At 38.0% G+C, this 17,562-nt stretch overlaps 1 protein-coding gene across 3 annotated transcripts in view; it reads right to left on the minus strand.

Moving 5' to 3' along the window:
• The window catches only part of TENM1 (teneurin transmembrane protein 1), a 555,347-nt gene that overhangs the window by 276,235 nt on the left and 261,550 nt on the right, over positions 1-17,562 (minus strand). For 2 of the 3 annotated variants that reach the window (XM_047082125.1, XM_047082124.1), the window contains exon 6: positions 2,838-2,990. In XM_047082125.1, the coding sequence (XP_046938081.1) occupies positions 2,838-2,990 (153 nt within the window). The remainder of the gene's footprint in view (positions 1-2,837; positions 2,991-17,562) is intronic. The other variant, XM_047082126.1, reaches the window with a different exon arrangement.

Here is a 17,562-nt window from a genome sequence, read left to right on the forward strand (position 1 = left end):
AGTTTTATATTTTAATGTACAGAGCATCATTAAGACAAGCTTCTGTGACTGTATTTATGGGGTGTGTGATGTCTCGAAAATCATAAAAGGATACAGCTGACCAGTTGAAAATATCCTTATAGTATATTACATCTTCTGCAAGGTTTGGTTTAGTATACACATGGCATTATAAAACAGGGGCTATGTTTGTACTCAGTGAGTGATATGCAGTAAAGACCTAATATAGCTGAACTATGATGTGCAGTTACAGTTAGGGTTTTGTTCAGACTGCCATAAAAAGCCAGTTTAAGATAACAACTTGGTGTATATGGCATCAACCCTTAATGATTTTTCTTAATAAAGTATTAAATTGAAATTGGTTTGGCCTGTTTGTTGTTATAATTGAGCAGAAACTTAAAAGAATTTTTCATTTATGAAACTTGTCACAACACATTAAAATATAGGTGTATAGAATTTCTCTAAAATGCATCATGAATAGACTCTGGGGCTTTGCTTTCACTGGGTAAAGTGTATTTTGTGGTTTTCACATACATTTTGCGTGTGGATTTCAGTACAGTGTAGGAACAAGGCTCTGAAATCAGACCACCAGTTTCTAGCTCTGTAACCGTGGGCAGGTTACTTAACCTTTCTGTGTCTCTGTTTTTTTTCTTTGTAAAACGAGGACCATACTGTTACCTTCATGATATAACACCTGTTAAGTGGCTGGAGCAATTTTTGACACACGGTTAATTATTTAATAAATTTTAGTCACCATCATCAAACTATAGCTAACTCTTGAACAACGCTGCGGTTAGGGGCACCAATCCTCTCCCTCCCAAACTCCATGCAGTCAAAAATCCTTATATAACTTGTGACTCCTCCAAAACTTAACTACTAATAGTCCACTGTTAGAAGGCTTACCAATAACATAACAGTTGATTAACACATATTTTGTATGTTACATGTAACATTTACTGTATCCCTACGATAAAGTAAGCTAGAGAAAAAAACAAGTTGGTAAGAACGTCATAAGGAAGAGAAAATACATTTACAGTACTGTGCTGTATTTATTGAAAAAGTCTGTATATAGGAGGATCTGCATGGTTCAAATCCATGTTGTTCAAGAGTCAACTGTACTTCGGGGAAGAGAATTACAGATATCTGAATTAGCATAAAAAACAAATATGCTCTGGTAACAACTATGTAATGACCTTCTGTCTTGCATGTTTCATGTCCCTCAAATAGATAATTCCTGATTTTCAAGTGTGAATGGCAAGAAATCCCAAAGGCACCAAATGGTGGCCCTTGCACTTGCAGGTATAAAGGGACAGTAGGAAAGAAAGTAAGAGAGAAAAAGTCCAAGTCCAAATGTACTCAGACCCTGTCCTCTGTCATCACTGACCCTTGTACTACCCTCAGCCCCTCTCAGCAGCAACAATGAAAATTGCTGTGAAAGGTCAGCCAAGGCTAGAGACAGTATTTCTAAACAAGAACGTAAAGCAAACTGCATCGTGAATTGAAAACTAGGACAAATCATGTTTTCCTGAAACCAAACCATGAATTTTTACTGAAGCATAGACCAAAGAAGAATTGCCCTTTAAAAAGCAAACAAAAACAAAACAGAGCAAACCCCACAAATAACCCCCCAAAAGAAACTAAAAACAGAAATCAAGATGAGTAACTCAAACAACTACAAAACAAAATATCTTGTTTGCAACTAATCAAGCAAAATAAGACTGTCTTCCCACCCCTATAAAATTGCAAGCTTCTTTTAAAAAATTTTTTTAAATGTTTATTTTTAAGAGAGAGACAGAAAGACAAAGCAGGAGTGGGGGAGGGACAGAGAGAGAGGGAGGCGCAGAATCTGAAGCAGGCTCCAGGCTCTGAGCTGTCAGCACAGAGCCCGACCTTGGGCTCGAACCCACAAACCGTGAGATCAAGACCCGTGCTGAAGTTGGATGCTTAACCGACTGAGCCACCCAGGCACCCCTCAAATTGTAAGATTCTTGGGGGTAGACTTTGGATCATTCATTCATTCATCTGTTTATATGTGATCTCCTAAAGATATTTAGGATTCTGCTGGCTACATGTTTTGTTTGCAATTTATGCTTTTGAAGGCCATCCTGAAATTTGACAGTGTTTGAGTCCTTGTGTGCTGAATCCTATTTCCAAAGAAATCGTCATACAAACTTTCGGTTATTTTCAATACTTGTATATAAAGACTAAGATCATTCAATGTGAATAAGATGTTGGGAATGTTGGTCCTGTGACATTTATTGTAAATAAGTCTGGTAGCTCAAGCTCATGTTGGTTAAATTTAACAATTCAGTACTCCAAGTGCTTTTTTCTTTTCTCCAACTATGAAGAATTTGTGTTCCCCAACAAGAAAAAAATTCATGTTCCCCCACTTTGACATAAACATTCACCCTTATATTAAGCATAAAAGGCTTTTTCTTATTATAAACAGAAGAAATTTCCATATACCCTTTGTAAAATGTTATATATAAATGCTGGGCTTGGACACAGAGAACTTAATCAAAATCCCATGTTGCTTCAGGGTAGTTATATGCGAAATGCAATTTCCATTGTATTGAAACCTCCATCCTGTAAATATTTATCTATTTTCAAAATTGCCTACATATTTGAAAAGTTTAATTGGTTTATACTCAAGGCACTAGAGAAAGGAAAATTTGCTTTCATAAGACATTTACATGTATTTATTCTGTCCACGTAGAGTACTTCTTTCGAGTGATCATGAAATTTAATGTGAAGTGAAACCATCCCAGCTTTAGCTCTAAAGACCGAATTAGAAGAAAAGTAATCAATAATCAATAAATCAATCATTTTGATCACTGTACCTTTTTTCTCTGATTTATCGGAAACTTTTCCTCCAATTGGAGAGTAAGTAGTATCCATGGAGTCGGTCCCTCTGTTCCCTTTGCTAACTCCATTTTCATAGAGCTGTCCTTCAACTGGTTGCAGCTGCCAAGTCAGGCCGAACAAATGCACTGCTGCAAGAAAACAAGCCACACATGAACTTATTCCAGACTTGCTGACACGGTCCCTATACCAGCTGTCCCTTTCCACCTAAAAAATGCCATGACCGGTTTCCTTTTAGGCCAACCAGCTTGCACGTTATACCTACGTTATACGTTTAGCTACTTTCCTAAGTAGCTATTGTTAAAGTTTTGAAGCTGTACCTCTCCCGGTGATAGACGTTGGAGTATTAGTTAAGCAACCACAATGGGATTGGACGCTGCTCCTCAGCGTTGTTAGCCCTTCCTCTCCCATGTCCCTGAGTCGTGTAACTCTAGTTTGCATATGGAAACTGCAGAGTATCACGAGAACATGGGAGGCCTTAGCTATGGCTCCGATTCAATTCAATGCAGCAAACGTTTCCTGAGTGCCCAGAATGCATAAAGTCGTATGATAGCTGCTGCAGATGTTAAAATATAGATGCCTGTTAGGGTAGGAGTTGGAAGTAACACAAGTATAAAATAAGTATAAGATATGCAGAATAATTGACGTAATACAGGTTCAATTGCTATCAGAGGATTAAAAAAATACCTGTGTTGATCAGAGTGCAGGAAAATGGGCACTCTCATATACTCTTCACGAGAGTATTACAAAAAAAACACCTTTGTGGAGAGTAATGTGGCACCATTTATCATAAAACTTTAAAATTTGGCTTACCTTTTTAGCCCACAATTCCATTTCTATGAGTTAATTACGAATGTGTCCAAACTACAAGGCTATCCATTGTAACATTTAAAAGCTAGTAGAAAGTTATGATCAATCTAAATATTCATCAAACGAGATTAATGAAATAACTGATGATATTATAAATAATACAAGATTACATGGCTATTAAATCATGTTGGAGAGGACTATGAACTGGCATGGGAATAATTATGATGCATCAAATGAAAAACATCAGGCTACTAAACAGTACAAACAGTATGATCTATAATGCGTGTGTGCGTGTGTGTGTGTAGACATGTGGATGTCTGGATAGAGACGGCTAGGAGAATATACAGCAATGTGTTCACAACATGGGGGCCTATGGTGGATTTTAATTTTCTTCTTTGGGATTTCTGTCTTGTTGATAATTATTACAATGAATTATCAGTGATGTTTGCCATGCGGGAGAAAAGGAATTTTTGTTCTAAGAGAAAGGGTTTATTCTCTTGTTTCAAAGAAAACAATCCTTACAAAATATTGAAAAAAAAATAAAAGAAGTGGCTTATTGTCTGACTGCTGAGGCTAGGTCTTCCAGTGCTAAGTAACAGTGGTTAGGGTGGACATCCCTGTCTTGTTCCTGAGCTTAGGGGAAAAGCTCTCCGTTTTTCCCCCATTGAGGATGATATTAGCTGTGGGTTTTCCATATATGGCCTTTATTATGTTAAGGAACGTTGTCTCTAAATCTACTCTGTTGAGGGTTTTTTATCATGAATCGATGCTGTCCTTTGTCAAATGCTTTTTCTGCATCTATTGAAATGATCATATGGTTCTTTTCTTTTATTGATATGGTGTATCACGTTGATTGATTTGCGAATATTAGACCACCCTTGCAACCCAGGAATAAAATATCACCTCACAACTGTCAGAATGGCTAAAATCAACAACACAAGAAACAACAGGTGTTGTTGAGGATGTGGAGAAAGGGGAGCCCTCTTGCACTGTTGGTGGGAATGAAAACTGGGGCAGCCACTCTGGAAAACAGTATGGAGGTTCCTCAAAGAGGTAAAAATAGAACTACCTTATGATCCAGCAATCGCACTACTGGGTATCTACCCAAGAAATACAAAAACACTAATCCAAAGGGACACATGCACCTCCATGTTTATAGCAGCAGTATCTACAATAGCCAAATTATGGAAACAGCCCAAGTGTCCATCGACTGATGAATGGATAAAGATGCGGTATACATATACAATGGAATGTTACTCAGCCATAAAAAAGAATGAATTTGGGGCGCCTGGGTGGCTCAGTCGAGCATCTGACTTCGGCTCAGGTCATGATCTCATGGTCTATGAGTTTGAGCCCCGCATCGGGCTCTGTGCTGAGAGCACAGAGCCTGAAGCCTGCTTCAGATTGTCTCCCTCTCTCTCTTCCCCTCCCCCGTTCACGCTCTGTCTCTCTCTCTCTCAAAAATAAATAAACATTAAAAAAAAAAGAATGAAATCTTGCCATTCACAGTGACAGGGATGGAGCTAGAGAGTATTATGCTAAGTGAAGTAAGTCAGAGAAAGACAAATCCCACATGATTTCTCTCATATGTGGAATTTAAGAAACAAAACAAACACACAAAGGAGAAAAAAGAGAGGGAGGCAGACCAAGAAAGACTCTTAAATATAGAACACAAACTGATGGTTACCAGAGAGAAGGTGGGTCGGCGAATGGGTTAAACAGGTGATGGGGATTAAGAAGGGCACTTGTGATGAGCACCAGGTGTTGTATGTTAAGTGTTGAATCACTAAATTGTACACCTGAAACTAGTATTACACTGTATGTTAACTAATTGGAATTAAAGGAAAAACTTAAAAAAAAGAAGTGGTTTAAAGGAACAACAGATTAAAATTGGCTGGGCTGATCAGGGATGCTTTAATGAAGGAAGCAGGATTAGAGATGAGCCTTAAAGAATGTATAGAGCTTTGACAGCTGACAGTAATGGGTAGGGTGAGGGGGCAGGTTGAACAAAATATGACTTTGTGAAGCACAGGATGTATTTGAGGCAAAGAAAGTTGCTGGGGTTGGCTGGAGTATAGCTATGTATAGATGATAGTGGAAGTTAAGGCTGGAAGGGAGGATTAGGGCCATGTTGCGAGGATGTTGAATGCCACACTTAGATATTTGGGTTCAATTTATTAGGCAACAAGGAGACATTGCTATTTTCTGAGCAAATGAGCGTTATGATCAGTTTTCTTCAGGAAGATTAATTTGATAGCAATGGGGAAAACTGATGGCTTCTAGGTAAACAAACGATATCATCGGAGCAACCCTTTGTGGGAAGATAAATCCAATACTAGTGTGGAGAACGATGACTTGGGAGGCCTAAAGATTTGGCAAGAACACAAATTGGGATGACCACTGCAATAATCTAGGTGAGAAATAATGAGCGTCTCAATTAGGGCAGTGGCAGTGGGAATGCAAAGAAGGCAATTCCTTAAGGGGAAATTGCATAAACGTCATCTCAGGGTTTGGTAACAAGTTCTGTGTGTGCGTACATGTATGTTCACCGCACGCTCATGCACGCATGTAGGTGTGCTGGGGGCAAAAATAGAAGAAAATGAGGGAAAGGGAGGAATACAACATAGCTAAGGTTTGAAGCCTGAGTAACTGAAAGCATAGAGCAATGATTAATAGAGTTAGGGGACTGTGCACTTAGCCCAGCACTAGCTACAAATAACTGGTGCTGGACATGTGTTTGTTGACTGATGACTAGTTGGTTTGGGGCAGGGTGGGGTGATGGGGGAAATATAATGAATGCATCTTTGGAGGTGCCGGCTTCCAGGGACCAATGGACTGTCCAGATAGAAATGTTCAACAAACGAGCTTTGGAGGTTTGAAGTTCTGGAGAAGTATTAAGGCTAGAACAAGACTGCGGAATCATATATGCACAGAGGCAATGGCTGACAATGTGAGAATGAATGAGGTCACTGAGGGCAGATAATGTTGGGAGAAAACAATAACTAGGACAGAAGCTGGGGAAATCTTTTTATCTGTTTCCTCATTGCAATTTTAAACAGCAACCAAATCTTACCAAAAGGAAAAAAAGTGGATCTGTTCATAATCCATCTAACATTTTTCTTTATGTTTCTAGGCAGAGTGAAAGGGGCTAATTTGTATGTCTAATACTCATAGATAGTATGTGGATTAGCAACCAAGAACAGGAAATCTGGCCAGAAAGCCTATTTAAGAATCATTTATCCACTTTTAGTTGGAGCTAGAGATTTCTAACACCTACCTTCTAATTTATCCTTAAAATTTTAAGCATTTAATTGGTTTCTACCCTTTTCTTTGGATTAAGGCCAGTGCTGCCTGATGAATTTCTCTTGCAATTATTGGAAACAATTGGAACTCAAATGATAGTGGTTCTGAGTAAGGTACAGTATGGCATGCTAATAAAGCTGTATTAGTGACATTCCCCAGACTTCCTTGCCAAAAGACTCAAAGTATGCTTGGTTTAACATACTTACTCCAATTAAAGGGGTTTATCAGTTTTTAAAGAAAATTTGGTCTACTCTGTCCCCCAAATGATTGGAAAATTATGGATATTAAAAGCTATACTGAAAATGTGTTTGATTCCCTTGGTTCAGTTACGTCTGTGAAATTAGATTGGCTATAAGGAACAAAAGGCAGAGTGGTTTTCATTTTGAAGATCAAGCGGGATATTTTATATACTGTAAGTTAAGCCAGTTTCCTAAGGGCACTCAAAAATGACAGAGAAAATGCATGTGCTGAAAAATCACTTCAAAATAATAAGGCAAGGATTAATTTTTCACCATCAAATGAAATGGACTGCTAACAGTCAATCGAGACAGGCAAAGAAGTGTGGGCACATTTAGCAGAATACTCTTTGAGAGTGGCAAAGCTTTATCATTTTTTAAGTTTACTTTGTCTTTTCCAGGCAATAAGCTATTTGTAATGTATATTTGTATCAATACATAATGCAAGTGAACTTACTTGCTACAGATTAGGGGTACCATAGGGGTACTTTCCTCTCCTCCAAACGGGACTTCCATAAGCTGAGTTGTAGAAGGAAGTCAGAAAGTATGTACAGGGTAGACTAAGGTAACTAGGTAACTCTAGTCTTGGAGTTCTATTAGAAATAAATAATATTGTGTTCATACTAAGACCAATAAATAAAATCATGTTGATCTTTGCGACATACCAATACTCCACTAGAAAGATCCAGCACTACTTATTTTATGGGGATGTATTTGTTAATTCATTCAACAAATACTTTCAAAGCATATGCTGGGCACATTGGGAATGTTGGAAATATAGGCAAAGGTAATAACAAAAATATTTAGCAGCCAGGACACCGTAGGTACTGGCTGACCAATATGGAACAGGATCTAAACAACCAATACAGCCTAATCAGGACACGCTGATTGCATATCAACCTTGGATGCAGGATGAGGATACAGAGCCCTTAGCTTCTCGTGGGTCCCCATCCAGATCTACGCTATGTATCTATAGCCACATTTTGGAGGCAAGTCTCCCAAGCCCTAGTATAAACATTACAAGCCAACTGGGTAGAATTAAGGGTATAAAAAGGTAATGAAAAACAGGCACTGTTTTTCTAAGTTTACAGCAGTGAATACAATCTTTAAAAAACCTCTACATTCCCAGAACTCATATGAGAGGATGGTGGGTTATGACATGCAGACAATGAATAAATATATGATATAATTAATATATAATAATATGATATATTAATATACCATAGCTGTGTAGAAACAAAGAAGCAAATAAATGGAATAATGTCAGGTAGTTATTGTAAAAGAAATAAGACTAGTCAAGGAAGGCTTCTCAGAGAAGGTAATATTTGAACCAAGTTCTGAATGAAGTGAAGCCATATGAATATTCAGTTGAAGAACCTTCCAGGAGGAAAGAATGGCAATTACACAAAACTCTGAAGTTTTGTATGAAATGTTTGAGAAACGCTAAGGAGGCCAGTATGAGTGGAGCTCAGTCAGGAAGAAGAGTGGTAGAGGGGCACCTGGGCGGCTCAGTCAGCTGAGTGTCTGATTCTCGATTTTGGCTCATGTTCTCACAGTCCGTGAGTTCAAGCCCTGCATCACTCTGTGCTGACCGTGCAGAGCCTGCTTGGGATTCTCTCTCTCACTCCCTCTCTCTGTCCCTCCCCCATGCATTCTCTGTCTCTCTCCCACTCTCAAAATAAATAAACTTTTTTAAAAAAGGAAGAAGAGTGGTAGAAAAACTCTTAAACTGAAGGACTGCTCCCATGATTATGCTAGATCTGTGCTCTAACCAACTTTACAAACTGGTCACTAATAAATCTTACAAGTGAATAGAAAGTGATAAAACTAAAATCATGCATACTGAAATATGCATTTTAAAATGAGCAATTCTAGTTATAGTAGACCTAATAGAAGTACTCGTGATCCCAAACTCAAAGTTATTTTTCATAAAGACATATATAAAAATATACATCCTCAATGGGTAGAGGCTGATACGACCCAGATCTTTCCAGGAGTACCAGTCCCATGTCGCACTTCGCTGAAATTCGGTGGCTGGACAGAATGTGCATGCCTATTCAGATATTCTGGGAATAATGTCATTTCAGCTGATTAAGAATGTGCTCCTAACAAATATTCCCTAGTGCCAAGCCCTGTACATTTTATAATCATTATCCTTCTTGGTTTATCCAGTTGCAAAGAGCTATGCTCTGAAATTATAAATTTATCACAAAGGTAACAAACGGAATATCTCACCCTCCCCAATTGCCAAACTCAATCTTGGATCTCAAGGCAGGCTAACTTTATGAGAAGAAGCTCTTGCACATTTCTCTAGGCTGAAAGCTCTGAGTCTCTCAGTAGTTACTTCTCTGCTCTTTCTGTTAGGATGTTGGTCTTTCTTTCTCTTAAGTAAGACTGATGGTCTCTAGTTAAATATTTATAACTGATACTGCTTCCTCGTTCCATTTCCCTTCAAAAGGAAAAATATTCATGTATAATAGACAGACCATAGGAAAGCTTCAGAACTAGATGTAGGACATACGTGCTTAATGACCTAGGTCTGTATCGTCCCACATGGCAGCCACTGGCCACATGGTCTATCAAGCATTTGAAATGTGGCTAGTCAGAGGCGAAGTGTTAGTACAAAAGAAAAATCAGAATATATCCAATTAATAATTTTATATGGATTACATATTGAAATGATATTATATATATATACATATATATATCTGAGTAAATAAAAATTTTAATTATTCCCATGGTTTCTTTTCACATCTTTAATGTGGTTACTACCAAATTTTAAATTACATAGGTGGTTTGCTTTGTATTTATATGGACAGTGCTGATCTTGACTATCTAGAACATTTCACGAAGAGAGATGATGTTTCTCTTTTAGCACCCTTCGTAAGGTCCACCATGTTATATTGAAGGTATTTATTTACATGTCTGCCTCATCATTATTAAAGTATTCAAAGGGCATGATCCATGTCTTCTTAATTTTTCTCTCTGGTACCTAACTCCGTGTCTGGTAGTCAGGAGGTACTCTGCTTACACACCGATCTGACTATAAAGTGGTAAAAGGAGCTTTAGAAAGCAATTTTGTGATACTGATCAAAATTGAAATTGGGAATACTTTTTGACCAATGAATTCAACTTCCAGGAATCTACCAAAGAAATAATCACATATGTGCATAAAGGGGTATGTACAAGAAAAGTCAACATAGCATTGTTAATATAGTAAAATAAACAGAACTGCCAATATATCCATCTTGGAGAGAGTGGTATACTCATACTATGAAATCTTATGTAAGAATTAAAAGGACTGATATCAAGAGACTGTCAGATTGGAGGAAGCTAAGGAGACATGACAATTAAATGCAACGTGGGATCCTAGATAGGATCCTGGAACAGAACAAAAAAGGAAAAACTGGAGAAATCAGTATTATACTCTGAGTTAATAGCATTATACCAATGTTAATCTCTTACTTTTCATAATTGTACTATGGTTATGCAAGACGTTAATACTGCCAGCGGAGTGACAGGTACACAGGAATTCGAGGAATTCGGCGCTACGTCTACAACTGTTCCGTAAGTCTAAATTTATTTAAAAAAAAAAAAATCCTAAAAAGAAAAAGAATTGATTCAGTGGTGTGCAGGAGCCAGTTTACACTGGTTTATAAAAGCCCACTGTGCACGTCTTCCCAATTCCACCTTCAATGACTTCACGTTGGTAGTTGAAATCGCCCATGGTGGGTTTATTAACACTCCCGGAACCAGCAAATGTTGCAGACCATTTTTTTTTTTTTTTTTTTGCACAGAGAGCTGGCTGTTAAACATTTATCAGCACACCACTGGTTGAGCTCTATGTACCTACATGAAAAGAGCTCTAAGATTTGTATAAAAAACATTGGAGAACAATGCATGTCCAATGATCCTATTTAAGCAAAAAAAAATATGTATCTCTTTATATGTAAATGCATACAAAGAACTGGGAGGATTGATACCAAACCATTGATCTTTAGAGTGGGGAGCTGGAACTTCAATATTTTCATGGTAATGTTAGAATGTTTTACAATGATAATGTATTCATGTATTGTTATATAATAAAAAACACTACGTGCTCAACAAACCTTTTTTTTAAAGCTGAATGAATAGATGCATTGTTTTATTCATTCTCTTTTATTACTGTTTTCTATCTAAAGTAAAGCATTTGAAACCAATTCAAAGCAGGAGAACAATTCAGCAATAAAATCTGAATAACCCTCAAACACATAAAGCAGATAAAACAGAACTCTTGATTGAAAGGGAGTGGGAGTCCAGGGACAGCTGGGTGGCTCAGTCAGTTAAGTTTCCCTCTTCGGCTCAGGTCATGATCTTGCTGTGGGTTTGGGCCCCGCATCAGGCTCTGTGTTGACAGCTCAGATCCTGGAGCCTGCTTCGGATTCTGTGTCTCCTTCTCTCTCTGCCCCTCATCTGCTCTCTCTCTCTCTCCTCTCTCAAAAATAAACATTTAAAAAATTTAAAAAGCAAAGAAAGGGATTGGGGGTCCAAAAGCGTTGCCCAAAAGCTCCAAAGACATAGTTTGAACTCGACTGGTCAAAAAAATTATCCTCAAAATATCTGAATAAGAAAAGTTTGGGTGCTTGGAAGAACTTTTTTGACAGTTAAATTTTTTTTTTTTAAATTTTTTTTTTCAACGTTTATTTATTTTTGGGACAGAGAGAGACAGAGCATGAACGGGGAAGGGGCAGAGAGAGAGGGAGACACAGAATTGGAAACAGGCTCCAGGCTCTGAGCCATCAGCCCAGAGCCTGACGCGGGGCTCGAACTCACGGACCGCGAGATCGTGACCTGGCTGAAGTCGGACGTTTACCGACTGCGCCACCCAGGCGCCCCGACAGTTAAATTTATTGGAGTATCTTTACAATGCTATTGCCAGGATATGAAACCTTTCATATTATTCTGTATCTTTTGGTATTTTCTGTCCACTCTCTCATAGATAACATTAAAACCCACTTAATAACAGATAAATTGGTTTCTGATACTAAATACACAAGTAAACCTTGAAATCGCAGTATGCGTGAGGAAAACACAACTTTGCTTTCAAGGAATTCATCTTGCATCTCAAAATGTACACATAGTCAGCTAAGGATGCTGTATTTATTTGTTGCAAGAAGCTTCTGGTGTTATTTTCTAAATCTACCAATAAACCTATTTAGAACATTTGAAACCTGTCTCACCAACAAAATCTTGTCCATCATAGATGATGTCATAAGTTTCAAATCGTGCCAAGATAAAAGCATGTAATATTTTTCAAGATAATTTGTTTTTCCTTTCTGTCAGAAAATATTTTCCCCACCAGTTCCCTTACATATCTTGCTTCATGTTCCTTTAGGCTAAGGAATGCTACTGCTTTTGCACTCGACTTCCAAAGCTTGTCAGAGCTACAGATCTACTTGTATGTTGAACAGTTCTCTTCCTGAAAAATATGCCAAGTACATTACCCAGATGGTGACCCCTGATGACTTCAGCCTTTCAAGTTAACTCCTATGGGAAACAATCTCGCCAGACCCATACTTCAGTGGACATCGTGTGAAGCGAGATGCTTCTGTAATAAGATCACTGCAAAAATGCTGCTTGAATTAAATGCAGTGACTGCTAACATTACAGAAACCAGGTTATCTTTCTATCTTAAAATAAATCCCATTTTCATTACATTAAACATCAAATTGGTATATGAGTGAACTATAGCCCTTTGATAAATTACCTTCAGATCTTGGTTTTATCCAGGTGATAACCAGATTACATGCAAGATTGAAACCCATTAGTTTTCGGGGAAGCATTTTTCAAGAACTAAATAAAGCAGTGCATGTTTATTTATGGTACCTTACTTTTGCCTCAGCAGTTTCATTCACGTTTTCTCTCTTTTTTCCTACGGTTGCACATATACATTTTCTACTAAAAATACTATTTGTGCTTGCACTACATCATGAACATAAATAAAACATACTTAAATGTTCCTTTTCAAAGTAATTTGAATGGAGTCAATATGGCTTTGAGATCCCTTTCAAACACGTTTCAAAGCCTGAAAAGCTGTCGTGTTGGGGATGGGTAAAACTCCTTTTCAAAGAAACGACTTCACTAATTTAAACAAAAGAAGTAAAAAAAAAAAAAAAAGAAAAAAAGTCATTTTTCCTTGAACCGGTTTACATAACACATTTTGCAAGTCTGCCATGGTAAAACAGTAAAATTAAACAACAAATAAAGAAAAGATTGCGATAGTATAATAGAGGCAACGAGGACACGTTTCTTGTTGATCCACATGTTTGAATCCGTACATTTCCTTTCCTAAATGAAATGCATTATTCTTTCTTGCAGCATACATTTTTTTTCCTTTTTTGCCTTAGTACGGTCCTGGTTTTATCCAGTATCGAGGCTAGAGAAGATTCTATCAAGGTAATAAATCATTTTAATATCCCAGTTCTATATTATATTATCTTAAAACTTTCATTTACTATGTATTTTATATTTTCCATTCACAGGCTGCAGCAATATTTATAAATAACATGTCTATTTGGGTACCTTATCACAGGTGTAATATATGATCTGCATTTGCAGCTGCATAACGGGCCCATCTGTGTATTCCTTATCAGACAGACACAATTATTTAGTGTTTTCATCTCAAGTCACAACACCAGTAAGTGCTCTTCATAACTCAAATCTTACTTACTTTTGTATTATTATTTGCTTTGTAGAGTCAAGAGGAGTAAGCGGCAGAATGACGGGATAAATTTTTTTTCAAAAAATTCATCTAATGAATACTTCAGCAAAATTATCAATTTAACTAGGAATCAGCACTTTTCATTCTCCTTTAAAATTTTCTTTTTCTTTCCATTTCCCTTCATTTTCTGCTTAGCAAATTCTCCCTTTCACTCTGGTCCAAATTATGCCTATTGCTTCATCATTATTGATGGCTAGTTTGAGTGCGTATTTGTAATTATATCCATATTCTTTTAAAAGGTCCAGAAAAAACTGGTGAATATGGAGAACGAGAAATAGACTCACACGAAAGCCCTCTCCTCCTCTTACCCATTTGCCCTGTATGCATTTAAATTATAAAAATGGAAATACATTCACTGATTTATATCATCAACCCATGGTAGCTGATGCTTTAAAACTCCCTTTTCTGGGGCACCCAGCTGGCTCAGTTGGTTGAGAGTCGCTTCTTGGTTTCAGCTCAGGTCATGTTCTCACAGTTTGTGAGAGCGAGCCCCAGGTCAGGCTCTGAGCTGACAGCAAGGAGCCTCCTTGGGATTCTCCCTCTCCCTCTCTCTCTCTCCCCCTCCCCTGCTTGCTCACGTGCACTCTCTCTCCCTTTCTCTCTCTAAAATAAATAAATAAACATTTTTTAAAAACCCTCACTTCTGATCTAGCATCATGTCATCATAGCCATAGGTATATGGTTTATGTGTTCATCTGCAAACTTTTAAATGTTGAAATTTTAAGACTCTTTCCATTTACTGGATTATTCACAGTTAGCATTAAAGAGCAGGGCTTATATGAGGTTGGGGAGTCAGGAGACATAAATGAGAACATGGAAAACAGATGAGTGGTAGAAAACTATAACTGGGTATGTAATCAAGACTTCTTAGCTGCCTTACACGATTTGATCAGATGAAAAGAAAACAGAGAATAAAGTGGAGAAGATTAAAATAACTCAGTTTGTTCTGGGTTTTCTGAGGTGGCACCAGGACAGTGTACTTCTGGAAAAGTTACCAACGTTTGGGCTTGATTCATTACCAGGATCTTCACGCCTTCTCTTCCTTTCATGCAATAATTATTTGTTGGCTAATGACTATGTCATAGGTTCTGAAAATACAACAGTAACTGCTTGCTTACAAAACCCTTGCCCTCCTGGAGGTCACAGTCTATCTAAAGGGAGCCAGTTATCACGTGGTACTTAAGAGAAGGAGTCCGGAATGAAGGTGTCTGGCTTCAAATCCCAGCTCTGCTACAGTTATTATCAGAGCGACCTTGGGCAAATTATTTAATCCCTGTGTCTCAGTATTCTCACCATAAAATGTGCATGATAATAGTACCTTCCCCATACAGTTCTTGTGAGGACCTTGTAGGTCAGTACATGTAATGTACCTAGAAAAATGGCTGGCACATTATAAATGCTCAATAAAAGTTAGTCATGAATATTACACCTGGTTAATTCTCCCCTCAAGCTAGCCTTTCCAAAACCACGTTGGAAGTGGAGAAAGGCAGAAGGTCATTTGCCCAATAGGACCCTCTGCCTTCTTGCCCAATTGCCCCCTCTGCTCTCCTGCCCTAGAAGAGGTCTGCATTTTTCTGGAGAGAGCAATCTAGAGGGACTCAGGTCTCTAAGAGAATTTCAGCAGCCATCTTCACACAGCTGCATAGCAGAATAAAATGAAAACAACACACCTCATGTAATTTCCTCATTCCAAACCCTCGACTTAATGTAGGGCATTCATTTCCCTCCTTTCCCTGCCTACATCCCCAAAGCTGCTCATTTCCTTGTCTCCATCATCATGATCACTGAGGTTTGGAAGCTGTAGATGTTGGGTTCTCTTGGTAAAAGGTTTCCAGAAATTAGAGCATCCCTAAGATTTGTAAAGTCATCATTCCTTATAGAGTGTACTTTCTACAAAGGTTAGCAGAAAGTGGTTAGACTCTCATTTTATGAAACATAACTGACAGTTCTCACATAGCCCTATTTTGTATGAAATGGGTCCCAAGGAAATTTTCAGCTGGGTTGCCCAGTGCAAGTATGCATTCCTGGGTGATGGATTCAACTCTAGCAAATTGATCTGTGCAGGTAGGGGAATCTGTCTGGAATATAATGAAACCATGGTATGTGAGAGCTCAAAAAGACCACAGACCAGTATAGTTTAGAAAAAGAGGGAGTAACTATTTAGCGTGGAGAAGCCTGACAAACACTATCTCAGCCGAGTGACCAAGGTTAACATCATCAGTGACAGCACGTACATGATAGCATGTATCCTTGACATGATGTGATGATAATGGCACTTCTGTGGTCTTCCTCCATAACTCCAGTCTCAGCGCGAGAAAACTAGCAGAACTCAGATTGAGGGACAACCTGCAAAAAAAGCTGACCAGTGCTACACAAAACTGTCAAGGTCATCTGGGACAGAAAACTGTCACATACTAGGGGAGGCTAGGGAAGCATGACTCTGAATGTAATTTCCTGTCCTGGATGGGATCCTGGAACAGAAAAAGGACATTGGGGAAGAACTGGTAAAGTCCAGACCAAGTGTCAAGTTCAGTTAATAATAATTACCAACGTTGGTTTCTTAGTTGTGACAAATGTGCCATGATGATACAGGAAGTCAATAATAGGAGAAGCCAGATGAGGAATATATGGGAATTCTCTGTACTATCTTTGCATCTTTCTGTAAATCTAAAAGCGTCCTAAAATTAAAATCTTATTTTGGAGAAGGAGAAGACCACATATCAACCATTTGGTTCAGCCTCCTCATGTTACAGAGGAGGAAACTGAAAACTAAAGAGAGGAAGTGCTTGCCCAGGACACACAGAGACCAGCTTCTCTCGTATTCAGGACCAAGAGAAGATGTGATCCATTTCTCCTATCCAACGCCATTTAGTACTGGCATATTGGGCTAATGAGGCCAAAGTTACAGGTTCAATTTTCATGCCAACCAGTTATTTTTGCAGAGAGGAAAACTCTGCTCTTTGCCCACAAAGAGATTATTGAAACTACTTTTCTCTTTTCCATCCTAGGTAAGTGCATAGGAAAGAACTGGAAGCCCTGTAACAGCCCTCCATCAATTCAAAATACGTGAATATCAGCAGAGTCATCTTTTTATATGGACACTTTATTGGATTACTGGATCACATGTAACTGAAGCCATACATATGCTATATATTTTCTATTAGTTTTACAATCTCTTCCCTTTTTCATCCCAACCTTCTTAGCATTTGTGTTAAACCTGAAGACTTTGTTGTCCAAAGTCTTATTCTATCTTTGAAATAGAATCAAGTTTTGCTTTAAAGGAAAGGTAGACTATGGGAAACTTGCAGAATGTCATGTAACCCCTGAAAACAGGTCTATGATTTTTCTTAATATATCCTGAAATGTCTTTCCAGGATATCAGGAAATGTGGGAAAAGAATATGGCAGTCTCTCAGTTTTTAAATTTTTTCCTCATGGTTTAAAATTGTAATTTTGTCTCTTTTTTATTCATTGTTGAGATAAGTAGTTTATGTTAAAGTCTTTAATATATGAACATTTTTATAAATCAATCAATAAAGAGCAGCTGAACTTTCTAGTAGAAACATGGGCAAAAGACATCAATTGGCAATTCACA

Source organism: Lynx rufus, unplaced genomic scaffold (assembly GCF_022079265.1).
Source record: "Lynx rufus isolate CCGP_SWC_20201006 ecotype Redwood Valley unplaced genomic scaffold, mLynRuf1.p SCAF_19, whole genome shotgun sequence".
In the NCBI taxonomy this organism is placed as follows: domain Eukaryota; kingdom Metazoa; phylum Chordata; class Mammalia; order Carnivora; family Felidae; genus Lynx; species Lynx rufus.